This window comes from Scyliorhinus torazame, chromosome 2, assembly GCF_047496885.1.
Source record: "Scyliorhinus torazame isolate Kashiwa2021f chromosome 2, sScyTor2.1, whole genome shotgun sequence".
Classification (NCBI taxonomy): Eukaryota; Metazoa; Chordata; class Chondrichthyes; order Carcharhiniformes; family Scyliorhinidae; genus Scyliorhinus; species Scyliorhinus torazame.
In genome coordinates, this window is record NC_092708.1 from 29,249,477 (window position 1) to 29,274,935 (window position 25,459).

The 25,459-nt window shown below is 44.7% G+C and overlaps 1 protein-coding gene across 1 annotated transcript in view; it reads left to right on the plus strand.

Annotated features, from left to right (window-relative positions):
- Positions 1-13,261, plus strand: part of bin1a (bridging integrator 1a) — a 126,117-nt gene extending 112,856 nt beyond the window's left edge. The window contains exons 16-19 of the mRNA XM_072468306.1: positions 1,889-1,954; positions 4,195-4,311; positions 6,878-6,979; positions 10,553-13,261. Of these exons, the coding sequence (XP_072324407.1) occupies positions 1,889-1,954; positions 4,195-4,311; positions 6,878-6,979; positions 10,553-10,660 (393 nt within the window). The 3' untranslated portion in view covers positions 10,661-13,261. The remainder of the gene's footprint in view (positions 1-1,888; positions 1,955-4,194; positions 4,312-6,877; positions 6,980-10,552) is intronic.
- The last annotated feature ends 12,198 nt before the right edge of the window (positions 13,262-25,459 follow it).

Below are 25,459 nucleotides of genomic sequence, written 5' to 3' on the forward strand. Positions count from 1 at the left end.
TTGCTCAGGCATTGGAAGGAACGCAAGAGGACAGTTGCTGAGGGCAGATGTGTTTGGTTATAGCAAGGATGAGAAGGTTAAGGAACGGTGAGTGTTTCTGAAGGCTAGTTATGGAGGACAGCTTCAAAAGCTCTTCAAATTCTTTTTTTCCCCCCATAACAACCTCCCACCACCCATTAGTAATTCTGGTGAGTAGCACTAAGTCCCAAGACTTGAGAGATGGCCACTGATGGTTATTATTTCAAAAGGTGTCCAGGTATAAAGAGAATTTTCCTTCTCTCCTCTGTGGCACTGAGGTTGCTAATCGATGGAGGTGGTGGTGGCATAGTGGTGCTTTCACTGGATCAGTAATCCATAGATTCAATCTAGGTTCGAATCCCACTACTGCAGATGGTGAATTTGAATTAAATAAAAATCTGGCATTCAAACGTCTAATGATGGCCATGAAACCCTTGTTGTAAAAACCCACCTGGTTCACTAATGTCCTTTTAAACCCTGGTTTGGTCTACATGTGACTCCAGATCCACAACAATGCTCTCTGAAATCACCCAGCAAGCCACTCGATTCAAGGCAAATATAGTGGGCAACAAATGCTGGCCCAACCAGCAATGCCTACATCCCATGAAAGAATAAAAAATATCATGCAGCCCACTATCCAAGAGCAAGCTGAGAAGATGTCAACAGGCTGTTCAGTGTTAGAGGAGCTTGATCAGTATAGAGACCACTCTGTCCATCATGTCTGTGCTGGCTCTCTGATAGCTTTACTGTCTGTGCAGTTTAACATTGGATTTTTCAGAAAGAAAGAAAATGTGTTTGCATCCAACGAACCACTTTAGAACTTTGGGTAGTGTTGTAGGAGCCAGCCATTTTGTACACGGTAATCACTTATCTCAATAGCTTAATCGTCTTGTGATTGTTGGTTGAATTACTCAGCTGAGGCGATCTCTACTGGTCCTCTTCATAATCGGGCTGGAAGATCTTTTATGCCCACCTGAGGTTTAAACCTTAACTGAAAGACAGCACCTCTGACAGTGTACTGGAGTGCAACCTAGTTTATGTCCTCCAGTCTCTAGAGTGGATCTTAAACCATTGACTCTGGTGGGAGTGGTATGCACTGAGCTACAGTCGTCGGGAAACCCCCCCCCCCCCCAAACTTTGCCAGTGGATTTTGTGGCCAATGGAGAGTTTATATTGTGGCCGTGGTCAGACTCCTGAACAAGAATAAAGTTTGTAATCGCATCTGATCAGTGTGATTCTGTCTGAACTGCGGTACGTTTACCATCGGACGTTTTTGCGCATAACCTGAAGGACATACAGACCAAGAAATGAATTAGAAAGAAACTTTTTGGTTCTGGACACCTGAGCATCGCTGGCAAGGCCAACAATTATTACCCATCCCTAATTGCCCTTGAGAAATTAACGATGAGCCGCTGCCTTGACCTGCTGCAGTACATGTGGTGTAGATGCACCTAAAATGCTTATCTGTCACAGTTTGATACAACTGGATGACTTACCTGGGCCACGTCAGAAGACAATTAAGAGTTGAGCACATTGCTTTGTGCCTGGAGTCGCATGTCGGCCAGACCAGGAGATGATGGCAGATTTCCTCTAGTGAAGGGTATTTAGTGAACCAGATGGGTTATTCCAACAGTTATTATTGAGACTAGCATTTTATTCCAGATTAGCTGAATTTAAATTCCCCCAAATCCGATCTGCACTCCAGCATCTGGAATGCTGGTCGAAACCTCTGGATTACCAGTAACGTTATTGTTATGCCACCAAACCACAGTAACTAAAGCATTAATACTGGGGTTTTTTTTTTTTTGTAACAATTGTTATTGTAACAATAAGATGCCAGTCTTCTAATCGGCATTTCCTTGATTTTCAGTCAGAGGGAAAATCCGAACCAAAGGAAGATGTTTTGGAAAATGAAACGGGAGCTGACGTTGCTACAGTAAGTTTAAATAATTCACTGTTTTATCAAGACATTCAGCCCCTCACGCCTCAATTAAATTGTGGCTGATCAGTCATGTTGGGTCCATCTGCCCATTTTGGTTCTGCAACGCATAATCGCATTCTTAATAAACGGCTGTGTTTTCAGGAAATTGTATTGAAGCTGCTGGCACAACTTGTGTCTCGCTCAATGCAGCTGTTTTTCTTTTGCGCGTCTGTCATTTTCATGTGTTCTTCCAAACAGCTGTACAAAATCATGTCCAATCATTAGTCGCACTGCTGTTTAATTTGTTCCATTCCCAGGGAGAAGATGTTGGAAAAACAGCTGATCTGTTTAACAATAGACTGAACTAGTGACACGCTAACCTTTTTTTTGGCAGGGTTCACCAAGAGGTAGCTATTGTCATGTGAGAGTACCTTTTAAGAAATGGGTGTTTATCAAATAGCTGCAGTGATGTCAGAGTGTGGGTGGAGCTGGGCTGTCTGTCTGTTTTACTTTCGCTTTGAGCTGGCAGCTACAGGGTGTGTTTAGTTTCGTTTTGCAGATTGGGAGTTGCATCCAACAAAACCAGATGTAATTTTGATTTCTTTCTGAATGTCTTCAAATCACTTGTTAATTTAAAAGTGATAACTGCTCTCTGTAGAGAATTTAAACCTGATGTCTGTGTTGAATAGGGTATTTGTCTATGGATGTTGCAAAGAAAAATTAAGGGTTACTTATAGAGTACTGTATTATTTGGGGGGAGTATTTGAGTTGGTAGTTACTAAGATGTTTACTGTGTGTTTATAAAAATGTTAACTGGATTCATAGAATAAACATTGTTTTAATTTAAAAGTACTTTAGCTCTCTGTTGCATCACACCTGTAAAGTGGGCCCTTGTGCTCCCCATAACCAAAATCTATTCAAAGTTATGGATCAGGTGAACTTCATGATACACTTTGGGGTTCTCTAAACCGTGGCACGTAACACTATGCATAAGAGACAAGATCTTCTCATTGTCCAGCATTTTGATTCTTGGTCTCCAAACATCTCCATTTTTCTTTTAAATTAAAAAAGGAATTCTTGTGTTTAAATAATCCTCCAAGGCCTTGCTATTTCTAACCGTCCCCCAGTTTTGTAAAGCTCAGAAAAACCATGTGTTCCTCTGCCTCTGGGCCTCCATCCGCACCTGCCATTCCCTTTGCCTTACCAGTGGTGGCCATACCTTCAATGGTTTAGGCCCTGTGCTTTGGCATAGTGCCCCGTTCAGTCTTAGTCTTTTTTTTTTAAGGGACGTATTTAAATGGGGCGAATGTGGGTTAATGGGGAGAACGGTGGGGGGGATTGATAGAACTTATATAGCACCTTTTAACATCCTCTGAATTTCCCAGAGCTTTGTGTCTAATATAGTGTGGTCACTATTGCTTTCTGACAAATACGATCCCCCAAATGAAAAAGGGATGTAGGCCAAGTTAATCTGATTTGGTGCTACTTGCGGGTCAGTATTGACCAGAATATACCAGGAGATCACCTTTGGGTACTGCTATGGGATTAATTTTTTTACCGACTGGATGTTAGATTAACATCTCATCCCGAAAGGTGACACCATTTCTCTTGGTAATTTACTGATGGGCCAGTCCAAATATGTGCTCAGCTTCTGAAATGGGCACTAATCCCACAACCTCATGACACGAGTGAACAAACACCCTGAGCTGGAGTTCATCCAAAATTCTGCTAATCTTAATTTAACTCCCAAATCGCCCAGTGACCCTTGTGTTTGTTATCTACATTGGCCCTTGGCCTGGCAGTGCTTCCATCTTAAACATTCGCATCCTAGTTTTCAAATTCCTCCTTACACTGCCTCCTGTCTCGTAACCTTCTGCAGCCCTGCGCAACACTCTTGATATCTGCGCTCTCCTAATTCGGGCCTCTTCTGCAACCCTGATTTTAAATCCCTCCTCCATTGATGGCTGTGCATTCAGATGCCTGGGCCCTAATCTCTGGAATTCCCTCAAACTGAGAGCCCACAAGTGTGGCCCTCCCTTTAATATGCCCCTCTGAACAAACCTTTTGGTCGCCTCCAGTATTTGCCTCTGTCAAATTTTGTTTGATAGTGCCCTTGTCAGAGTGCCTTGGGAAAAGTTATTACACTAAAGGCACAATATAAACACCGTTCGGAGTAGTGTTATTTTCAGTTTTTCAACACCATTGCCATTTCGCTGACAATCTACCTTTTTTTTTAAATAAAAAAAAATGTCAAGGCAAAGGATGTTTTGCCAGCTGTGGTAACGGAGACACTTCCAGCAACCACCAATGGAGCTGTGTACGACACTGTCCCTTCTGAGGAGATTGAAATGCCCCCTGGATTTCAATTTAAGGTGGGTGTTACTCTGGTTTATTTTGACAACATTAATTGAAGCAGCTACAATTTAACTTTACGCCTGTTGTTATTGAGCAAAAAAAGAAATCCCATAATCTTCCAGTTAATATATAGGCAGAAATTTTGTTTATTTGGTTTGGATAAGAACTGCTGTTGGGTTTGTCTGGACCCATTGCAACAGTACAGTCTGATGTTTGCCCAGAGGTCTTGTGGCACAGTGGGCAGTGTCCCTATACCTGGACCAGAACCTCCGGGTTAACGTCCCACTCTAAGACTTGATGATGGGCAAACAAGTTGGGGATCAATCTGTAAATCCATGTCTAAGTCGGGCATTAAGAATGAGAGAGTATCTTGGTCAGGCAGAACTGTGTGGTAGCTACAGTGCAACAGCCTCCCCACGTTAAAACGCCACGTGCAGGCTCTTTCCTCGGGCTGCACTCCACGGCAAGCACCCTCCTTGCTTCATAGAATTTTCATAGAATTTACAGTGCAGAAGGAGGCTATTTGGCCCATCGAGTCTGCAGCGGCTCTTGGAAAGAGCACCCAACCCAAGGTCCACACCTCCACCACCCTATCCCTATAACCCAGTAACCCCACCCAACACTAAGGGCAATTTTGGACACTCAGGGCAATTTAGCATGGCCAATCCACCTAACCTGCACATCTTTGGACTGTGGGAGGAAACCGGAGCACCCAGAGGAAACCCATGCACACACGGGGAGAACGTGCAGACTCTGCACAGACAGTGACCCAAGCCGGGAATCGAACCTGGGTCCCTGGAGCTGTGAAGCAATTGTGCTATCCACAATGCTACCGTGCTGCCCAGAAGCTGCCCGTGCTGCTTCAAATGACTGCCAATTATATTCTTGGGCACAGAGGCACAATAACCAACTAATAATGCCGGTGCTAACTTGAGCTAATGGCACTACTCTGGAGGAGGTGGGGACCAAGAATTGTGTCTCTGAAGGCTGGTGGAATTGAAATCGGGTAAAGCAACGAATATGGAATTCAGTAGACTTGTCTTCATGGGTTTCATTGGCTGCTGTTTGAACCCTCCAGCACTGGGCGCCCTTGGGCACCTTCCATGCGATGAACCTGTAGCCACCGCCAATTACCGTCGCTCTCAACATGCTCCGGGGATACAAGCTGCCTGATTTTGCCACTTTTTCCCTGGTCTTGAGCTGTAGCTGGATTTGGTCATTCTAATTTTGGCTGGTGTTGAAAACCGTGTTGGGCTAGAAGGAAGAATGTCTGAGGTTCGGTGGGGGATGGTGTATAGAGGATCTAGCCTATTGCGACTCTCCTGAAACCAGTGTTGCAACTTGGAATACATGGAAACAGGAGTAGGCCATTCAGCCCCTCGAGGCTGTCCTGCCATTAATGAGAACCTAGCTATCCTGTGACCTAACTCCATATACCTGCCTTTGGCCCATCTTTCTGAATATCTTTGTTATCTCAGAATTAAAATTAGCAACTGTCCTAGCTTCAACTGCTGTTTGTGGGCGAGAGCTCCAAACCTCTACCACAATCTGCGTGAAGAAGTGCTTCCTAACAACTCTGGACAGTCTGGCCCTAATTTTTAGATTATGCCCCCTAGTTTTAGAACCTCAACCAGTGGACATAGTTTATCTTTATCTACCCTGCCTTTCTTTGTTAATATCTTGAATGCTTCGATCCGATCACCCTTTAACCTTCAAAATGCATGTGAAAACAGGCCTAATTTGTGTAATCTTCCCACCTAACTTAACCTCTAGTCCATAACTTAACCCCTGTAGTCCAGGTATAATTTTGGTAAATCTACGTTGCACCCCCTCCCTCCAAGGCCAAAATATCCTTCCTGAGGTGTGGTACCCAGCACTGCTCACCGTACTCCCAAGTGGGGTCAAACCAGGTTTTTGTACAGCTGCAGCTGTGCCTTTATACTATCCTCTAGATATAAAAGGCAGCATTCCACCAGTCTTTTTGATTGCTTCCTTGTATTTTATTATCCAATCCACATTGGCTCCTAGCCTGACTGTGCCTCAGTTTAAAAATTTGTCGTCATTATTTTCAAATACCTCCATGCCAAACATCCTCCATCCCTAGAATCCTCACATCTCTGTGCTCCTCAATTCTGGTCTAGTGTGCCTTTACCCCGTTGCTTCACCATTGGCGACTGTACATAGAACATAGAAAATACAGCACAGAACAGGCCCTTCGGCCCACTATGTTGTGCCGAACCTTTGTCCTAGATTAATCATAGATTATCATTGAATCCACAGTGCAGAAGGAGGCCACTCGGCCCCCCGAGTCTGCACTGTACCTTCAGCTTGGGGCCCCAAGCGAATTCCCTTCCTGGGGCCCCAAGCGAATTCCCTTCCTGAACCCCTCCACCTGAGGGATGTAGAATGTCTCCCTGAAGCTGCTGACTCTCCTGGGCAATAATTGGGGGTGTTTGGGATTTGGTAAGAATACGTTGCTCAGTTAAGGGATAGGTTTTTGTGGAAATAAAAGTAGAAACTCGTTGTGAATTGCGTGTAATGCGCCTTTTAGTTAACGCACACTTTCTGCTGCTGTTGTGTCAGGTACGGGCTCTTCACGATTACAATGCGACTGACTCTGATGAGCTGAATCTTAAAGCAGGCGATGTTGTTTTAGTCCTTGCCCATGAAAACCCAGAGGAGCAGGTAAGCAGTTTTGTCTTTCTTGAACTTGAGTTGCGTGAAGATCTGGGTCTGGGTTGATGTGCAGTGGTGGAAGAAAGGGGAGGGAAACCCTTTTCACAACTTCGGCAGGCCCAATGTGCTATGCAGCCAATTGAGTAGTTACCAGAAATCTGATAGCCACACGGCAAGCTCCCATAATTAACAATGTATGACCAGTGACATTTTTTGTTTTAGCAATGTTGTTTGAGGAATGAATATTTACGAAATTACTCTAATAAATATGCACCAAGTCATGAGGGAGAACTCCCCTGCTCTTTGAAATAATGCCCTGGGGGTCTTTAGCATCCACCTGAGGGGGCAAATGGAACCACTGTTCAAACATCTCATCTGAAAGATGGCACTTTGTGCAGTGCAGCACTCCTTCAGTCGTACCCTGGCGTGACCAGTGTAGATTTTGTTCTGCTGTCTTAAGTGGCATTTGAACCCACAACCTGTTCTCTCCAGACATCAGATATAGATGGCGCCGGAGCGAGGTGACTCTGCGAGCTCTCCCCAACAGATCCACTTTTTACTTAACTTATACTTGTTCTAATCTTTTCCCTGTACACACACAACTGCGTGGCAAAATTTGGTTCCAACTCCGTCTACAAGTTTGCTGACGATACGACCGTAGTGGGCCGGATCTCGAATAACGATGAGTCAGAATACAGGAGGGAGATAGAGAACTTAGTGGAGTGGTGTAGTGACAACAACCTCTCCCTCAATGCCAGCAAAACTAAAGAGCTGGTCATTGACTTCAGGAAGCAAAGTACTGTACACACCCCTGTCAGCATCAACGGGGCTGAGGTGGAGATGGTTAGCAGTTTCAAATTCCTAGGGTGCACATCTCAAAAATCTGTCCTGGTCCACCCACGTCGACGCTACCACCAAGAAAGCACAACAGCGCCTATACTTCCTCAGGAAACTAAGGAAATTTGTCCTGTCCACATTAACCATTACCAACTTTTACAGATGAATGAAGAGGTATGTTCCAGAAACATATATATATATATATATAGACAGATTCAAAGATGCCAGACAATGCTTGGAATGCGAGCGTTAGCAGGTGATTAAATCTTTACAGATCCAGAGATGGGGTAACCCCAGGTTAAAGAGGTGTGAATTGTGTCAAGCCAGGACAGTTGGTAGGATTTTGCAGGCCAGGTGGTGGGGGATGAATGTCATGCGACATGAATCCCAGGTCCCATTGAACGGACATCGTGCGACAATCACCAGGCAGGAATGTTCCCTTCCAGTCGGGGAACACTTCAGCAGTCAAGGGCATTCAGCCTCTGATCTCCGGGTAAGCTTTCTCCAAGGCGGCCTTCAGGACGCGCGACAACGAAGAATCGCCGAGCAGAAGCTTATAGCCAAGTTCCGCACACATGAGTGCGGCCTCAACCGGGACCTGGGATTCATGTCGCATTACATTCATCCCCCACCATCTGGCCTGCGAAATCCTACCAACTGTCCTGGCTTGACACAATTCACACCTCTTTAACCTGGGGTTACCCCATCTCTGGATCTGTAAAGATTTAATCACCTGCTAATGCTCGCATTCCAAGCATTGTCTGGCATCTTTGAATCTGTCTATATATATATATATATATGTTTCTGGAACATACCTCTTCATTCACCTGAGGAAGGAGCAGCGCTCCGAAAGCTAGTGACATCGAAACAAACCTGTTGGACTTTAACCTGGTGTTGTAAAACTTCTTACTGTGCTCACCCCAGTCCAACGCCGGCATCTCCACATCACAACTTTTACAGATGCACCATAGAAGGCATCCTATCGGGCTGCATCACAGCCTGGTATGGCAACTGCTCGGCCCAAGACCTCAAACTTCAGAGAGTCGTGAACACCGCCCAGTCCATCACCCAAACCTGTCTCCCATCCATTGACTCCATTTACACCTCCCGCTGCCTGGGGAAAGCGGGCAGTATAATCAAAGACCCCCCCCCCCCCCCCCCCCCCCCCAACCCGGCTGACTCACTCTTCCAACTTCTTCCATCGGGCAGGAGATACAGAAGCCTGAGAACACGCACGAACAGACTCAAAAACAGCTTCTTCCCATCTGTTACCAGACTCCTAAATGACCCTCTTATGGACTGACCTCATTAACACTACACCCTGTATGCTTCAACCGATGCCGGTGCTTATGTAGTTACATTGTATATCTTGTGCTGCCCCATTATGTATTTTCTTTTGGTCCCTTTTCTTCCCATGTACTTCGTGATCTGCTCGCAAAAAAATACTTTTCACTGTACCTCAGTACACGTGACAATAAACAAATCCAATCCAAGGCGAGACAGGTATGCCCTGTGGTCTCCCATTTAAGAAAAAGTATTTTCTGTGTCAACGGAGATGTACAAATGCTCATCTCAATTTCAAATAATATTCAGTAACCCCAATGAATCTATCACTTGCGATGTCCTATTCTACTCCAGGCACTTGGGTTGCAGTGTTCGGAGTGATTCATCAAGTTGCCCTCCTTGCAGATTCTCGCAATCCTTTTTCTGTCATTTAATTGAGCTATCCTCACTCGGTCAAGTCAATTTTAAACATCCCGTCCTGGCGTTGCCAATTCTCGCCATACTCTGATAATCTTCTGCAACTGCACATTCTCACACACGCCCTTAATTCTTGACACCAGTTTTGGCATTCCTCCAGCACCGAGGCTCCCTCAAACTATTATTCCCAATGCTTCAACACTACTTTTTGCATTCCCTCTTACCAATTATAAATGTCTCCACTTCACATCATCTGCTAGTCGGAAACCAGCCAAAGCTTTTGATATGCTGAGATGGCTATGGAGAGCAGGAGATGGAGGAATTGGGGAATTGTATTTATTCTGGAGACTTTTTTTTTGGTAAACCTACATTTTGTAATTGATCTTGCAAGTTCAATGTTCTTGCAACTTTCAATCAAGGAACGCATGTCAGAAGGTATTAACTTTGAACACAACATCTCAGCTGATTCACTCACTGGTGAGGGAGTGCTGCACTGTCATCTTTCAGACCAGACATTAAACTGATGTTCTGTCTACCCTCTGTCGACCACGAAAGATCCCAAGCTGTTGTTTTGAAGAAGAGCAGGGGCGTTCCCCTGGTGACATGGGCAATATTTTATCCATCAACAAACCCCCAGACGTGTTAAATTTCTAATCTGGCTGTTTATTGTAGGACATTACTGCGCAACTTTTATAATGCAACTACACTTCCCAAAGCGTTTCTACTTTTTGGTGTGTATATACAGCTATCTCGGTCTTTCTCGAGTGACTAGTACCAGCAGGTTACAGATCGCCTTGAGTTCCAATTAGGGAATTTTTTAAAAAAAAAGACACAAACTCTAATAGATGGCCTGAAACTTGCATCGGGCATGTTGTTTAAAATACTTTTTGTTGCAGTCGTAATCTGCCCAAGAGCAGATCTTCTCATTTCTCCAACCTTGTGGTCTTGCTCTTCTCGAACTCATTCTTAATTTTAATAAGCAATATGTTTTGACAAAAGATTGAGGTAATTTCCCATTGCCTTTTCTTTCCCCCTCCCTTGCAGGATGACGGCTGGCTAATGGGTATAAAGGAGATTGACTGGATCCAGCAGAAAGATCTGAAGTCTGCCAAGAGTGTGTTCCCAGAAAACTTTACCGAGCGTGTTCAGTAAAGGGGCTGGAAATGGGAGACCGGCGAGGTGGGAGGAGGTTCCTGAGGCCTGCAGGTGGAAGACCCCGCGCACCAATGCAATTTCGTCAAACACTCGACCGCAATGCCATTGTAAATGTGAAACATTTCAATCCGTGATTCATGTTTACCTGTATTGGTTATGGTGCTTTGAATGTTAATTTTAAAAAGTGCAGCTGGTCCCTGGAACGAGCAGTTCCGCTATTAAAACAGCAATTTACTCTAGTTTTTACATTGATGCATGAACTTCTGTTGTGGCAATTTGAGCGTACAGGAAAGGCAAACATATCTAAAGGGTGTTAAAGGGGCTGGTTTAGCACAGCTGGCTTGTAATGCAGAACAAGGCCAGCAGCGCGGTTCAATTCCCGTACCGGCCTCCCCGAACAGGCGCCAGAATGTGGCGACTAGGGGCTTTTCACAGTAACTTCACTGAAGCCTACTTGTGTCAATAAGCAATTATTATTATTATTATTAAGTGATATCCAGGTTAGAGATGGGACAAGGTCGGTCGATTGGTGTTTTTAAAAGCTACTGGTGTTGCTTTGAGCTGACCTTCCAAATGCTTCCACAGGCCAAGAGGTAATCTTTATGCTGCAGTGTCATTTATGCGTGACCTTTAGAAAACGGCCAATTTAAAGCTTGATCGTTTGTTCAGGTTGGGTTTGTCCGATGGTATTGCAGTGGCAAGAGGAAGGGCCGGGGTGGGCATTTGTGAAACTGTTTTACACTCGGAACTGCATCGGGTTCGGTGCTCCTACCTTTTGTTTTAAATTTACATTTCTTGAAAGGGATGCCCTCTGGCTTATCAATGACTCATTATTTTCTTGGGCACTCTGATCTCTAGAAAGGTCGAGATTAATCTATAAAAGAAACATAGGGTAACGATAGAAGACCGGTTGCTATAATCATCGAGTCGAAGGAAGTCATGACCTTCATCGATGTTCTTTGTCACAGGGCAGAAAATCTGATCATCATTGAGTCTTCTAATGGTCAGACTTTTTGTAGTGTTTTGTGGGGGGGGGGGGGGGGGGGGGGGGGTTAGTTTTTTTTGGTAGGCTGGAACGGTGGTAGGGATTCGTCCTGTAGCCGCTGTCTAGATGGGATTGCCATCTCTGGATGTTTCACCACCTGACTTTCCTCTAATGCCCCAGTGCCCATCACGCACCCCGTCCTCCCATAATTGCCACTTAACATGTCCATCCCTGCACTGCTGCACCTTCCCAGATGGATGGGAAAGCAGGAATGTTTTTCTTTATCCGATCGGGCAAATTCTTGACTTGCTCAAGCAGACTTCTCCTTCCCAGATTCTTTTTAATAACTAGAACACCCAAGTCTTGAAAGGAAATTATTATTATTTTTTCTCCTACCTTGTCAGGTGACTGCAGAGCAATTCGGGAGGGTTGACGGATCTTCATATCTGGGTGAAACCAAATTGCCGTCGCTCATTCAGTCTTTGCCACGGCTAGTTTGTCATTAAGTTTGAAAAATTGGTTGGTTCTCTAATCCTGACTGCAATTAGCATTGCTGACCCTGTGACTCTATTCTCTATGCATTGTACTCTTTGCACTTCTCTCCCCCCCCCCCCCCCCCCCCCCCCTCTTTCCTTCATGCTCTCTGCCTCACGTGCTCATTCCCGTGAAGGTAAAGCAAGAGGTGGTTCCACGATTGCTGCCAGCTCTGGAACCTGGCCAAGGTACATTATTCACGAACCTAGATGGTGAGGGACTGTAGGCTTTTCAGTAGTGTTCATGGGGTGGCGGAGCGGGGAGCACAGGGTTTGGGGGATGGGGGCGGGGATGGATGGCAGATTAACATGACGGTGGAGCTGATCCTTTTCATCCCTACATTACATGCACATATCCAGCAGGGGTCATGGGGTAGCGATCAGGATTGGGGACTTTTGTCTGCACTTTAATTCTACCCTCGCCCCCTACCCCAGGGACGACTGATGCCAAATGCACCCATCAGCCCTATTTGAATTCTTGTCAAAATAATTGTAAACCTGCCCTGTTCATTGCAAGTGTTCTGAATTTAAGATGTTGATCATCTTTTAGTTTTTTTAAATGCTGTCGTAGCCTCAGCAGGTCAGCCTCCAACCGTGAGCACCTGACTTAGCAGTATTTTAATTATTGTAAATCCTGCGACCATGTATTCTTGTGTGAGATATTAGTTGACCTTGCAATCGAGGGCTGTTTTAAGCTAGCCATCTGTCTACTTCATCTTGGCTCGAGTTGGTTATGTTTATTAAGCAAGTCACTGCTGCCATCTGTATGTGTGTATGTAAATATAATAGTTTCCATATAATCTGATCATTTTGAAGTGGTTCAGTATTGCATTATTTAAGAAGTATGGCAGCAATCCCAATACTGGAACATCAGTCTGTTGGTTGATGGCTTTCTGTTGCAGAATTATTTCATGGTGTCTTTCATGTTTTAAACACCTTTGTTCAGACGCGAGCTGATGTTTATTTCTGTAGGTATTGCCGCGCTGTGAAATCGCTCATCCCCAGTGATGTATGCAATGCAGTTGGAATTGCTCTGTTCATAGCTACATGCACAAAGAAATAAAACAGGTCTTCTGGTCACTTTTATGTTTCCTTTTACTTGGTTGTAAAGCAGTTTGGTTCAAAAAATGTTCACACACCCCTCTTTACCAGCCCAGTCATGACAGAGTGTGCGTAACTTTGAAGAAAATGGGGGGGGGAAGAAAGAGAAAGAGAAATGAGAGAAGCGATGGAGAATTTCTTTTCGAGCAATTCTGGGTGCCCCATATGCTTGATGACTGATGAAGTCCTTTTTGACGTGTTTTTGCCAGCTGTCATGTTTCTTGCAATTTGCACCATCATGATTCCACGTCTCGCCTGAAAGACCCCATGCCTGCATAGCATCTCCTCCCAAGATGCTGGAGCGGGTCTTGGACACTCATGTAAACACCCAGCTGATTGTAAGGAAGGGGTCACAGCAATGTGAGGTGATTTGAGTTGGCTGGTAACCTTGCTGGTGAAGATTGAATGCTGCAATGGGAAAGGTTAGAAGGCAGACATTCTGAATAAATGCAATTTCGTGTTAGCCCAAGTAAATTTGAACCAGTTACTTCATTTGGTCTATTATTATCGCGGGTGCCAGGTTCACACACACGGGCACCCTGTGTGATAACGTGATATAACAGCTTATTTTCAAGGTGGAGTTAGGTATAGCACCAGGGCTATCAAAGGATAGGGGACAGAAAGGGAGAACGGGTTACCGAGTTGGATGACCAGCCATGATATTGAATGGCGGAGCAGGCTCAAAGGGCTGAAAGGCCTGTTCCTGCACCTAGTTTCTAAGTCTCACAAACATGCATACTCGCACAACAAAAGACCATTTATGACCGTCCAGAATTTGGCCTTAACCCAATTTCTTGTGACATTTTCACCACGGCACGTAGTTGACTATCGGTGCAAATCAAATCTCATGATTGCAGCTGGTTTTAAAAAGTTGCGGGTGCGATTGAACGTCCACGCTGCCGAAAAGCAGTGCGCAGCGTGGCCGATAGAAGCCGGGAGACCCCAACTCTCAATGCCTCGTGAGATCTAACGCTATCCTGTGAGACATTGCGATGTCGATCCTGCCCAGGATTACTTTTTGGCAAATCTGCATTTTGAAGCAAGACAGCTAGCCACACGTGCAGTTACCCGAGGTGTTGGGATCTAGCCCCTTCGCCTCGGGCGCGTGCCGTTCAGTAATGGTCACCATAAATGGGGACCAGACGGAAGAGCATGTGTATGGGTCTCCCAGGGAGTCAGTAGCCCCAGGCACATGTCATTTGGGCAGGGTGGTACTGGCTGCTGGTGCCAACCTGACATCCTTGCAGTGCCACCTGGGTGCCAGCCTGACACTGCCAAGGTGCCCAGGTGGCACTGCCTGCTGGCACGGCACTGCCAAGGTACCAGGTTGGCAAGGTGTCACTTTTAGTGCAGCGGCGATCAGTCTTGGGTGCCCTTCATGGGTGTTGAGGGATGGGCCTGGGACCCCCTCATAGTAAGTTGGGGCTTGGGGAGGTTGCGTCAGGGGCTCCAGAGATCAGGCTGCCATTTAAAAATGATATTCCATCTCTCTGAACAGAGTTCCACAGAAAACGGGGCTATTTGTGGCCTCGGCCATACGTTCCCCACTGCCCCAAGTGACGTTTAATAGCATTGTGTTTCTCAGCTCTGTGGGCGCCGGGAAACACGGCTAAACGTGCTCGCTGTGTAATTTTGGTCCCATTTAGTTAAATCGCAACCTGCATTTCTATAGCATCCTTCTGCACTGCAGGGATGCCCCAAAGCACAGCCAAAGATGTACTTTTGAAGTTAGTCACTATTATAATGTAGAAAATGTAGCAGCTGATGTGATGTGTTTTTTGGTGTTGAGCAAGGTTAAATATTGGTCAGAACACCGGGGATAACTTTGAAAGGTCCCAAACCTGAAAAATTCTTTGTTTACCTCTCCACAAATGCTGCCAGTGTTAAAAATATAGAAAATTGGAACTGGAGTAGGCCATTCAGTCCTTCGAGCCTGCTCTGCTACTCAATATTATCATTGTCCATCCCCCGTCTCAATGCCATACTCCCGTGCTCTCCCCTTAGCCCATGACACCTTTACAGTCTCAATGTATTTCCTTCCTAAGTATGTTCAAATATATTCTGTGACTGGAAAGGGTCCAGAGGAGATTCGCTGGAATGACGAACTTGTCGTATGAGGAGCGTTTGAGGACTCAGAGTCTGTACTCGTTGGAGTTTAGAAGGATGAGAGGGGATCTTATTGAAACGTACAAGATACTGCGAGGCCTGGATAGAGTGGACGTGGAGAGGATGTTTCCACTTGTAGGAAAAACTAGAACCACAGGACACCATCACAGATTAAAGGGGCGGTCCTTTAAAACCGAGATGGAGGAATTTTTTCAGTCAGAGTGGTGAATCTGGCTGCAGAAGGCTGTGGAGTCACGGAGTGTTTTTTCGGCAGAGATAGATAGGTTCTTGATTAATAAGGGGCTATGGGGAGAAGGCAGGAGAATGGGGATGAGAAAAATATCAGCCAGGATTGAATGGCGGAGCAGACTCGATTGGCCAAGTGGCCTAATTCTGCTCCTATGTCTTCTGGTCTTATGGACTTGGCCTCTACAGCTTTCTGTGGTAGAGAATGCCACAGGGTTCTCTACCCCCCCCCCTACTGAGTGAAGAAACTTCTCCTCTCAGTCCTAAATGGCCTACCTCGTTGATTGAGACTGGACTGTGGTCCCTTGTTCTAGACCACCCTCTAGCCAGGGAAAACAGCATCAAAGTCTGTCAAGTTTCAATTAGATCCACTCCTCTAAATTCCAGTAAATACAGGCCCAGTCTCTCCCCACATGACAATCCTGCTATCTTCGGAATCAGTCTCGTGAACACTTGCTGCATGTCTATGGCAAGTATATTGTTTCTGATAAGGAGACCAAAACTGCACACATTACTCCAGGTGTGGTCCCACCAAGGCCCTGTGCGGATGCAGTAGGACATTCTTGTTCCTGTACTCCAGTCCGCTTGCAATGAAGGCCAACATGTCATTAACCTTCTTGACTCCTGCTGTACCTGAATGTTTCCTTTCCGTGACTGGTGTACTGGACACACTGGTCCCTGTGTCAACATTACCCAAATGTATCACCATTTAGCTAATACTCTGCCATTTTCTGTCCCTCCAAGAAAGTGCCTACACTTCCTCTGGAAACAAAGGAAATTTGGCATATCCACATTGACTCTTACCAACTTTTACAGATGCACCATAGAAACATCCTTTCTGGCTGCATCACAACTGCTCGGCCCAAGACCATAAGAAACTGCAGAGAGTTGTGAACACAGCCCAGTCCATCACAAACCTGCCTCCCATCCATTGACGCAGTCTACACCTCCCACTGCCTTGGGAAAGCAGGCAGTATAATCAAAGACCCCTCCCACCCGGGTTCTCTCTTCCAACCTTTTCCATTAGGCAGGAGATACCAAAGTCAGGGAACATGCACTAACGGGTTCAAAAACAACTTCCCCGCTGTTACCAGACTCCTGACTGACCCTCTTAATGGACTGAACTGATCTCTCCACACATCATGGGGCTTTTCACAGTAACTTAATGTAAGCCTACCTGTGACAAGAAAAGATTATTATCTCTACTGAGCAGCACTACACTCCGTATGCTTCATCCGATGTCTATATATTTACTTTGTTTATTTGTCGCATGTCCTATGTGTTTCATATATGGATGATCTATCTGGACTGTGCGCAGAACAATACTTTTCACTGTACCTCCAAGCACGTTACAAATCCAAAATGGGTAACTTCACATTTAACCACGTTATACTGTATCCGCCATCTATTTGCCCACAGATGAACGTGTCTGTATCAGTTTGAAGCCTCCACATCCTCCTCACCACTCCCATTCCCACCAAGATCCATGTCATCAGCAAACTTGGAAAGAGATGTTAATGGAAATCTGAAAGCCAGCAACATTGTTTTCGAGGGAAAAGCAATGCAATTTAGCAAGTTACTTAAGACCACAAGCAATCAAAATATGTTGCTGCCTGGAATCAAATGGAAATGTTCGATTTCTGTTTTAAGAATGAAAATATTTTATTTGACTACCAAGATTTCATCAGGGCTCAGGATTGACATAGGATTAAGTAATTGAGGGTAGACGATAGAATCAGGAAATCAAAACAGCAAGTGGGAATTGGAATATTGGATACAACTCTGCATTGAGATATATTATATATATATATATATATATATATATATATTTGTCTTGTTAACGAAGAATATAAAACTAAAGTTTAAATCAAAATTAATTTATTTTACACTAAACTTGATTAGGTTTGCGCACACTACTGAGTAACCGATAATAAAATAATAGTACTGAATCTGTGATATAGCGATTAATAATTTCTCTAATTTATAAATGCACTATAACTCAACCTCACACTATCCTTCTACATTGAAATCTCCATCAGCTTCTCCCAGCAAGCTGAGAGACACAGACTTTTATATGATCACTTAGTAACGCCATCTAGTGTTGATGTGCATGTAATTTCTCTTGTTAACCTTTTACTATACTTGTACTATACATATCATTACATAGAGGAGGCTAGTAAATTGGTAAATGTTCTCTTGGTAATGTTTGTGTCCTAGTCTATGTTTTATTTAAGATAACAATGTTTAAGATAACAAGGCATCTGGATCATACTTGGCGGGATGAGCAACAACTTTGTGATTTTTTGATAAGCTCATAAAGTTCAAGAATGTGGCATAACAATGGGGCTCTGGGTATGGATGGGTTCAGATGAGTTTCATGTGAAGTAACTCAAACCGGAAACCAGTTTGAAATCGACCCTTTCAAGGGGTTGAAGTTTCTTGCCATTATGCATTAAAGAGCAGGTCCCTTGCATGATATTTTGAATGATTGAGTGAGGTGATTTGCAAAGGGGGGAGGGGGAGGGGGGGGGGAAGGTGTCAGAGAGACAGGGATATCAATCTAATTATTCAGAGATCACACTCCAGTTACAATAGATTATGGAATTTAAAACCAGTTATGTGAAGAGAAAACTGGAATCTTAAAGCGTATTTTCTCAAGGGCTAGAGAAAGAAAGCGATCAAGAATAATAATGAGATAAGGGTGAAGGAGTAAGATCTCACTCTGAAAACTGCAACCTTGTACGGGACTCACAAGTTGAAATGACATTTAATCCACTTGGGAAGCAATGCATGAAATTACTAACACAGCAACTGGTCAAATGCTGTTAAAATGGTGAGTTACAATGACATGGGTGAAACCAATCTAGTACCCACACTTACAGGAGGAAACACAATAAGACACATAACAGTAGAGTTATTATGTGGGGCATCAAATGCCCAGGAAATCCCAGACTCATGATAGAGGAACCAATGCTAAAGGATTTATTTTTAGTTTAGTTAACACATAATCTAAGTATGTTAGCTCAATTTGATTTTCTCGTGAATTCTGGGCCAAAAGCTCCTCTCATAACTCCGTTTTGGCATCATACTCAAATAACAAGGGGGGGAAAAACATATGGCCTTAAGGCAGTGATGTGAGACATCAAAGTTGAACAATTACTGGTACAAACTATCTACCTCCCTCATAATTGAGTCTGTTGTGTTAAAATCAAGTACCAAATCATTCATGCTTGTGCATTGAATTTGTGCAGTTTAATAATCTTTATTAGTGTCACAACAAGTAGGTTAACACTGTGAAAATCCCCTCGTCACCACACTCCGGCGCCTGTTCGGGTGCACTGAGGGAGAATTCAGAATGTCCAATTCACCTAACAGCACGCCTTTCAGGAACTGTGGGAGGAAGCCGGAGCACCCGGAGGAACCCCACGCCGACACTGGGAGAATGAGCACACGCCGCATGGGCAGTGACCCAAGCCCAGAATCGAACCCGGGTCACTGGCGCTGTGAAGCAACACTGCTACCCACTGTGCTACTGTGTCGCCCTGATTTGTGGTGTGCAAGGGATTTTTCATACTGTCCAACCATTTTCGATTTTGTAAATTCTGTAATCAACTCTTGTAATCCTTCAATTCTTCAAAATACCGAAGGTACTGTCATATTTAGTAGACCAGTCACCTTTGAACACTGATGTGTATTTTAGAGAGACTTTATGTAATATAAAAAGTAACTCATTCCAAGTCACCAGAGAGGAGTAATAGCAACCTTGAGATAACCTGGCCACTGCATTAATGCCAATTTAAAATATCAATCCTAGAGATATCAAAATATTATTTTACCTCAGCAACAATGAACAGAAACAAACTTTAATGAGAGGGATGGTCCCACAAGTAACTGACCCCTCAGAAGGCCAATCAAGGGGACTAGGGGATCACAGCTTATGTGACTGAGGGGACCAATGGAAATGATAACAGTAGATGACCAATTTCTCTCGAGCGATAAATTAGAAATTGATCATTCCCACCTAGGCTAAAAGCCCAAACGATTGATCACACTGCAGGGTGTGCTTCCAATTAGTGAATAAATGACAGCATGGTAGCACAGTGGTTAGCACAGTTGCTTCACAGCTCCAGGGTCCCAGGTTTGAATCCCGGCTTGGGTCACTGTCTGCGCGGAGTCTGCACGTTCTCCCCGTGAGGTGGGTTTACGGGATTAGGGTGGAGGCATGGACTTAAGTGGGGTGCTCTTTCCAAGAGCCGGTGCAGACTCGACGGGCCGAATGGCCTCCTTCTGCACTGTAAATTCTATGATTCTATGACCTAGTAGCACATTGCGTATGGAACTGAGGGTTTGTTTGTAATGTCTGCTGTTCAAAAGGAAGTAACAACTGTCCTGTTTGGGTATAACCAATAGTCAAACAGGAGGGCCTGAAGAGGGCAAATGGTCACCTTTAGATATTACAATCAGTTTGAAGCTTACAGTTCCATTTTACCGCAGAAGTTAAATTCTTCAGATCAGACTGGGAATTGCCAATTGTAATAAATATTACAAGGACACAATTTGTCTGAGAGGCCAGCGATCAGGCAGAGAGACTGCATATGGTACAATTACGGTCATATCGGTGTAACAGGGTACCATTGCGATGGCTCCAGCAGGTCTGCTGATAGCAATAAGGGAGGGAGGTGATTCATGGCTGCACCCCAGATATCAGACCACCGATATCACTAACTAACAAGGTAATTTGTAAGGATTGGATATTTAAGCATATGAACCTTTAATGTATCCTCAACTTCCTGACCCTTAGACCACAATCAGTAAGGGTAAACAGCAACACTTCCTCCACGATAGTCCTCAATACCAGGGCCCCGCAAGACTGCGTAGTTAGCTCCCTACTATACTCCCTATACACTACGACTATGTGGCAAAATTTGGCTCCAACTCCATCAGCAGGTTTGCTGATGACACGACCGTAGTGTGTCGGATCGCGAACAACAATGAGTCAGAGTACAAGAGGGAGATAGAGAACCTCATGGCATCGTGTAATGACAACAATCTCTCCCTCAATGTCAGCAAAACTAAAGAGCTGGTCATTGACTTCAGGAAACAAAGTGTCGTACGTGCCACTGTCTGCATCAACGGGGCCGAGGTGGAGATGGTTGACAGCTTCAAATTCCTAGGTGTGCACATCACCAACAATCTTTGATTTGATTTGATTTGATTTATTGTCACATGTACCGAAGTACAGTGGAAAGTATTTTGCTGCAACCGAGGGAACGTACACAGTACGTACATTGTAGACAAAAAGAATAATCAACAGAGAACATAGACAAATGGAACATCGACAGTGATTGGTTACAGTCCACCCATGTCGGCGCTACGACCAAGAAAGCACAACAGCGCCTATACTTCCTCAGGGTAATAAGTAAATTTGGCATGTCCAGACTGACTCTTACCAACTTTTACAGATGCACTATAGAAAGCATCCTATCGGGCTGCATCACAGCCTGGTATGGCAACTGCTCGGCCCAAGACCGCAAGAAACTTCAGAGAGTCGTGAACACCGCCCAGTCCATCACACGAACCTGCCTCCCATCCATTGACTCCATCTACACCTCCCGCTGCCTGGGGAAAGCGGGCAGTATAATCAAAGACCCCTCCCACCCGGCTTACTCACTCTTCCAACTTCTTCCATCGGGCAGGAGATACAGAAGTCTGAGAACACGCACGAACAGACTCAAAAACAGCTTCTTCCCCACTGTTACCAGGCTGAACTGATCTCTTCACACATCTTCTCTGCTGAGTAGTACTATACTTCGTCTGTGTCTATGTATTTACATTCTGTATTTATGTCTGTCCTATGTTTTTTCTTGTATGGAACGATCTGTCTGGACTGTACGCAGAACAATACTTTTCACTGTACCTCGGTACACGTGACAATAAACAAATCCAATCAAGACCGCACGTCAGGCCAGCTGAGGGACGGACTCACCGATCAATGTCACACATGATACACAGATACATAGAAGATAGGAGCAGGACGAGGCCTTTTGGCCCTTCGAGCCTGCTCCGCCATTCATCATGATCATGGCTGATCATCCAACTCAATAGCCTAATCCTGCTTCCTCCCCTTGCCTTTGATCCCATTCTCCCCAAGTGCTATATCCAACCGCCTCTTGAATATATTCAACGTTTTAGCATCAACTACGTCCTGTGGTAATGAATTCCACAGGCTCACCACTCTGTGTGTGAAGAAATGTCTCCTTATCTCCTTCCGAAATGGTTTACCCTGAATCCTCAGACTGTGACCTCTGGTTCTGGACACATCCATCATTGGTAACATCTTCCCTGCATCTACTCTGTCTAGTCCTGTTAGAATTTTATAAGTCTCGATGAGATCCTCCCTCATTCTCCTGAACTCCAGCGAGAACAATCCCAACCTAGTCAATCTCTCCTCATATGACAGTCCCGCCATCCCTGGAATCAGTCTGGTAAACCTTCGCTGCACTCCCTCGAGAGCAAGAGCCTGTGTTACAGACGTTTCCATAAACCAATCACTATCCTCCCTGGTCAACAATTAGTCAGTCACGGGGCTACGCAAGCTGCCCTTGTGACTTGTGACTGCAGCCCCCCCCCCCCCCCCTTGAATAGTCAGTGTCCAGTTAATTTGTCCTTCATTAAAAGTACTTCATTCCAACGGGCTGCTCCGGCCAATCACATCCATTCAGCGCACTGCTCCTATGACCCATAGCAGCGGTCAGTTTACATTTCTTCCGCAGGAAAAAGGTCTCAGAGCCTTGTCGTTATCAGCCCTCCATTTTAAGCATCTTTCCTCCATTTGAGAACTCTGGTTAAATTTAGTAAACCCCATTCGTGTTATATTCGTTATTTTTTCTCTTTCAATCATTGGTGCTATACAAATTCAAGCCTTCCACGCTAAAGCACCCTCTCACGTGAAGCAATTTCACAAATGGCGGTGGGAATTGTGGCTGGGCAATTCCAGTCTCTCCCCCCCACTTCCTCTTCCCACCCAACCCTGCAATTTCTAAAGGACGACTGTTCCCTCCTGATTTCAGTTTCTGCTGTCAACTTAACAGACACAGGATAGATGGAAAGGGAAGAGATTTAAATGCAACAGGACTAAAATAAATACTTACATTTATACAGCACCGTTCACAACACCAAGATGTCACACCGCTTTCTAGCCAATGGATTACTTTTTGAAGTGTAATCCCTTCAAACGTCGGAAACAGCAACGTGATAAGGAGCAGTTAATTGGTTTTAGTTTTGTTGCTGTGGGATAAATATTGGTCAGAATGCTGAGGAGAACGTCTCTGCTACCCTTAATAATAATCTTTATTAGTGACACAAGTAGGCTTACATTAACACTGCAGTGACGTTACTGTGAAACGTCTGTAGTCGCCACACTCCGGCGCCTGTTCGGGTACACAGAGGGAGAATTCGGGACTTGTTGGAGGAAACCGGAGCGCCCGGAGGAAACCCACGCAGACACAGGGAGGATGTGCAGACTCCGCACAGACAGTGACCCAAGCTGGAATCGAACCTGGGACCCTGACACTGTGAAACAACAGTGCTAACCACTGTGCTACCGTGCCGCCTGTCTCACCCGGTATCGTACTGTCGGCAAACCTGGATACCGTGCTCCTTGTCTCTTCATTACTAAGTAATGCAGATTGTGAGTGGCTGAGGCCCAAGAACTGATCCCTGGGGTACACAGCTGGTTACTGCCTCCTACCTTGAACATGCCTTGGTTTCTTTCTCCGCCTCTCTGCTTTCTGTCCACTAACCAGTCCTCAATGCATGTTAATATATTAACCCCAAATCTCTGAGCCCTTACTTTGTGCAATAAGCTTTTGTGTGGCACCTTGTTAAAATGCCTTTTGGAAATTCAGATACACCACATCCCCAGCTTTTCCTTTATTTACGCTGTTCGTTACATCCTCAAAAAACTCTAATATATTTGTCAGACAATTTTGCTTTCATAAAACCGTCTTGACTTTGATCGCAGTATGATTTACGCTATGAGTGCATTGTTAAGACTTTCTCAAAGTCCAACAGGTTTATTTGGAATCACTAGCTTTTGGAGCGTAGCTCCTTCATCAGGTGAGTCACCTGAGGAAGGAGCTGAGCTCCGAAAGCTAGTGATTCTAAACAAACCTGGTTGGACTTTAACCTGGTGTTGCAACCTTACTGTGCCCACCCCAGTCCAACACCGGCACCTCCACATCAAGACTTTCTTAATAATAGATTCCAGCCTTTTCCCACCGACTTATGTCTGACTAACTGGCCTGTATTCCCCTGTTTCCACACCCCCTTTCTTGATTAGTGGTGTTACATTTGCTGACTTCCAACCCAGGGGGGTCCACTATAGAATCTAGGGAATTTTGGAAGATCGCAACCTGTGCATCCATTCTCTCTTTGGAACTCTGGGCGGCACGGTAGCACAGTGGTTAGCAATGTTGCTTCACAGCACCAGAGTCCCAGGTTCGATTCCTGCTTGGGTCGCTGTCTGTGCAGAGTCTGCACGTTCTCCGTTTGCGTGGGTTTCCTCCGGGTGCTCCAGTTTCCTCCCACAAGTCCCGAAAGACGTGCTGTTAGGTAATTTGGACATTCTGAATTCTCCCTCCGTGTACCCGAACAGGTGCGGGAATGTGGCGACTAGGGGCTTTTCACAGTAACTTTATTGCAGTGTTAATGTGAGCCTACTTGTGACAATAATAAAGATTATTATTATAGCATGTAGGCTGACAGATACTTGGAAGTTCCTCCGCAGTCGCCACATAAAACTGAGTCCTGACCTGGCCACTATCTCCAATGCATGACATAGGGGAGGCAATGGTGTAGTGGTATTGTCATGTGAGGGTACCTTTAAGACATGGATGTTAAAGCAATGTACCTTTAAGAAAAAAGTGATGTCAGAGAGTGGTTGGGGCTGAGCTCAGGTCAGCCATTTTGCAGGTTTTGCAAGCATTGCCAAGATTTGACGAGAAGGAAGTGGAAGCCTTTTTCATTTCATTTGAGAAGGTAGCTAAACAAATGAAATGGCCACAGGACATGTGGGTGTTACTGATTCAAACAAAGCTGGTAGGTAGAGCTAGTGATGTGTTTGCATCACTACCGGAGGAGGTATCTGGAACGTATGAGGAGGTGAAGAAATCCATCTTAAGTGCGTATGAGCTAGTGCCTGAAGCTTACAGACAAAGGTTGGAAATTTAAGGAAAGAATTTGGTCAAACATACATGGAGTTTGAAAGGCTCAAACAGAGTAATTTTGATAGGTGGATAAGTGCTTTGAAAATAGACCAAACGTATGAAGCTCTCAGAGAAATTATACTTTTGGAGGAGTTTAAAAATTCAATTCCTGATGTAATGAGAACTCATGTGGAAGAACAGAGAGTTAAAACTGCTAGATTAGCAGCAGAAATGGCAGATGATTATGAATTAGTTCATAAATCAAAGATTGGTTTCCGACATCAGTTTCAGCCGGTGAGGGATAGAAACTGGGGACATGAGAAATACTCAAGTGTTAAAGGTAAAGGTTATTTGATAGGAGACAATAAAGAGAGTGTGCCTCAGATTAAAAAAGAAACCCAGGAGGGTGGAAGAGACATGAAAAGTTTCAAATGTTTTCACTGTAATAAACTAGGCCATGTAAAGTCACAGTGTTGGTGGTTGAAAAAAATCACTGGGAAGGCTGATGTGGTAAAACAGGATAAGACAGTGGGGTTTGTTAGAGTCGTAAAGGAAAGCCCAAGGGAAGCGAAGGAGGTGCAAACGATTGTACAGCCTGTTCAAGAAGTAATTGTTAAGA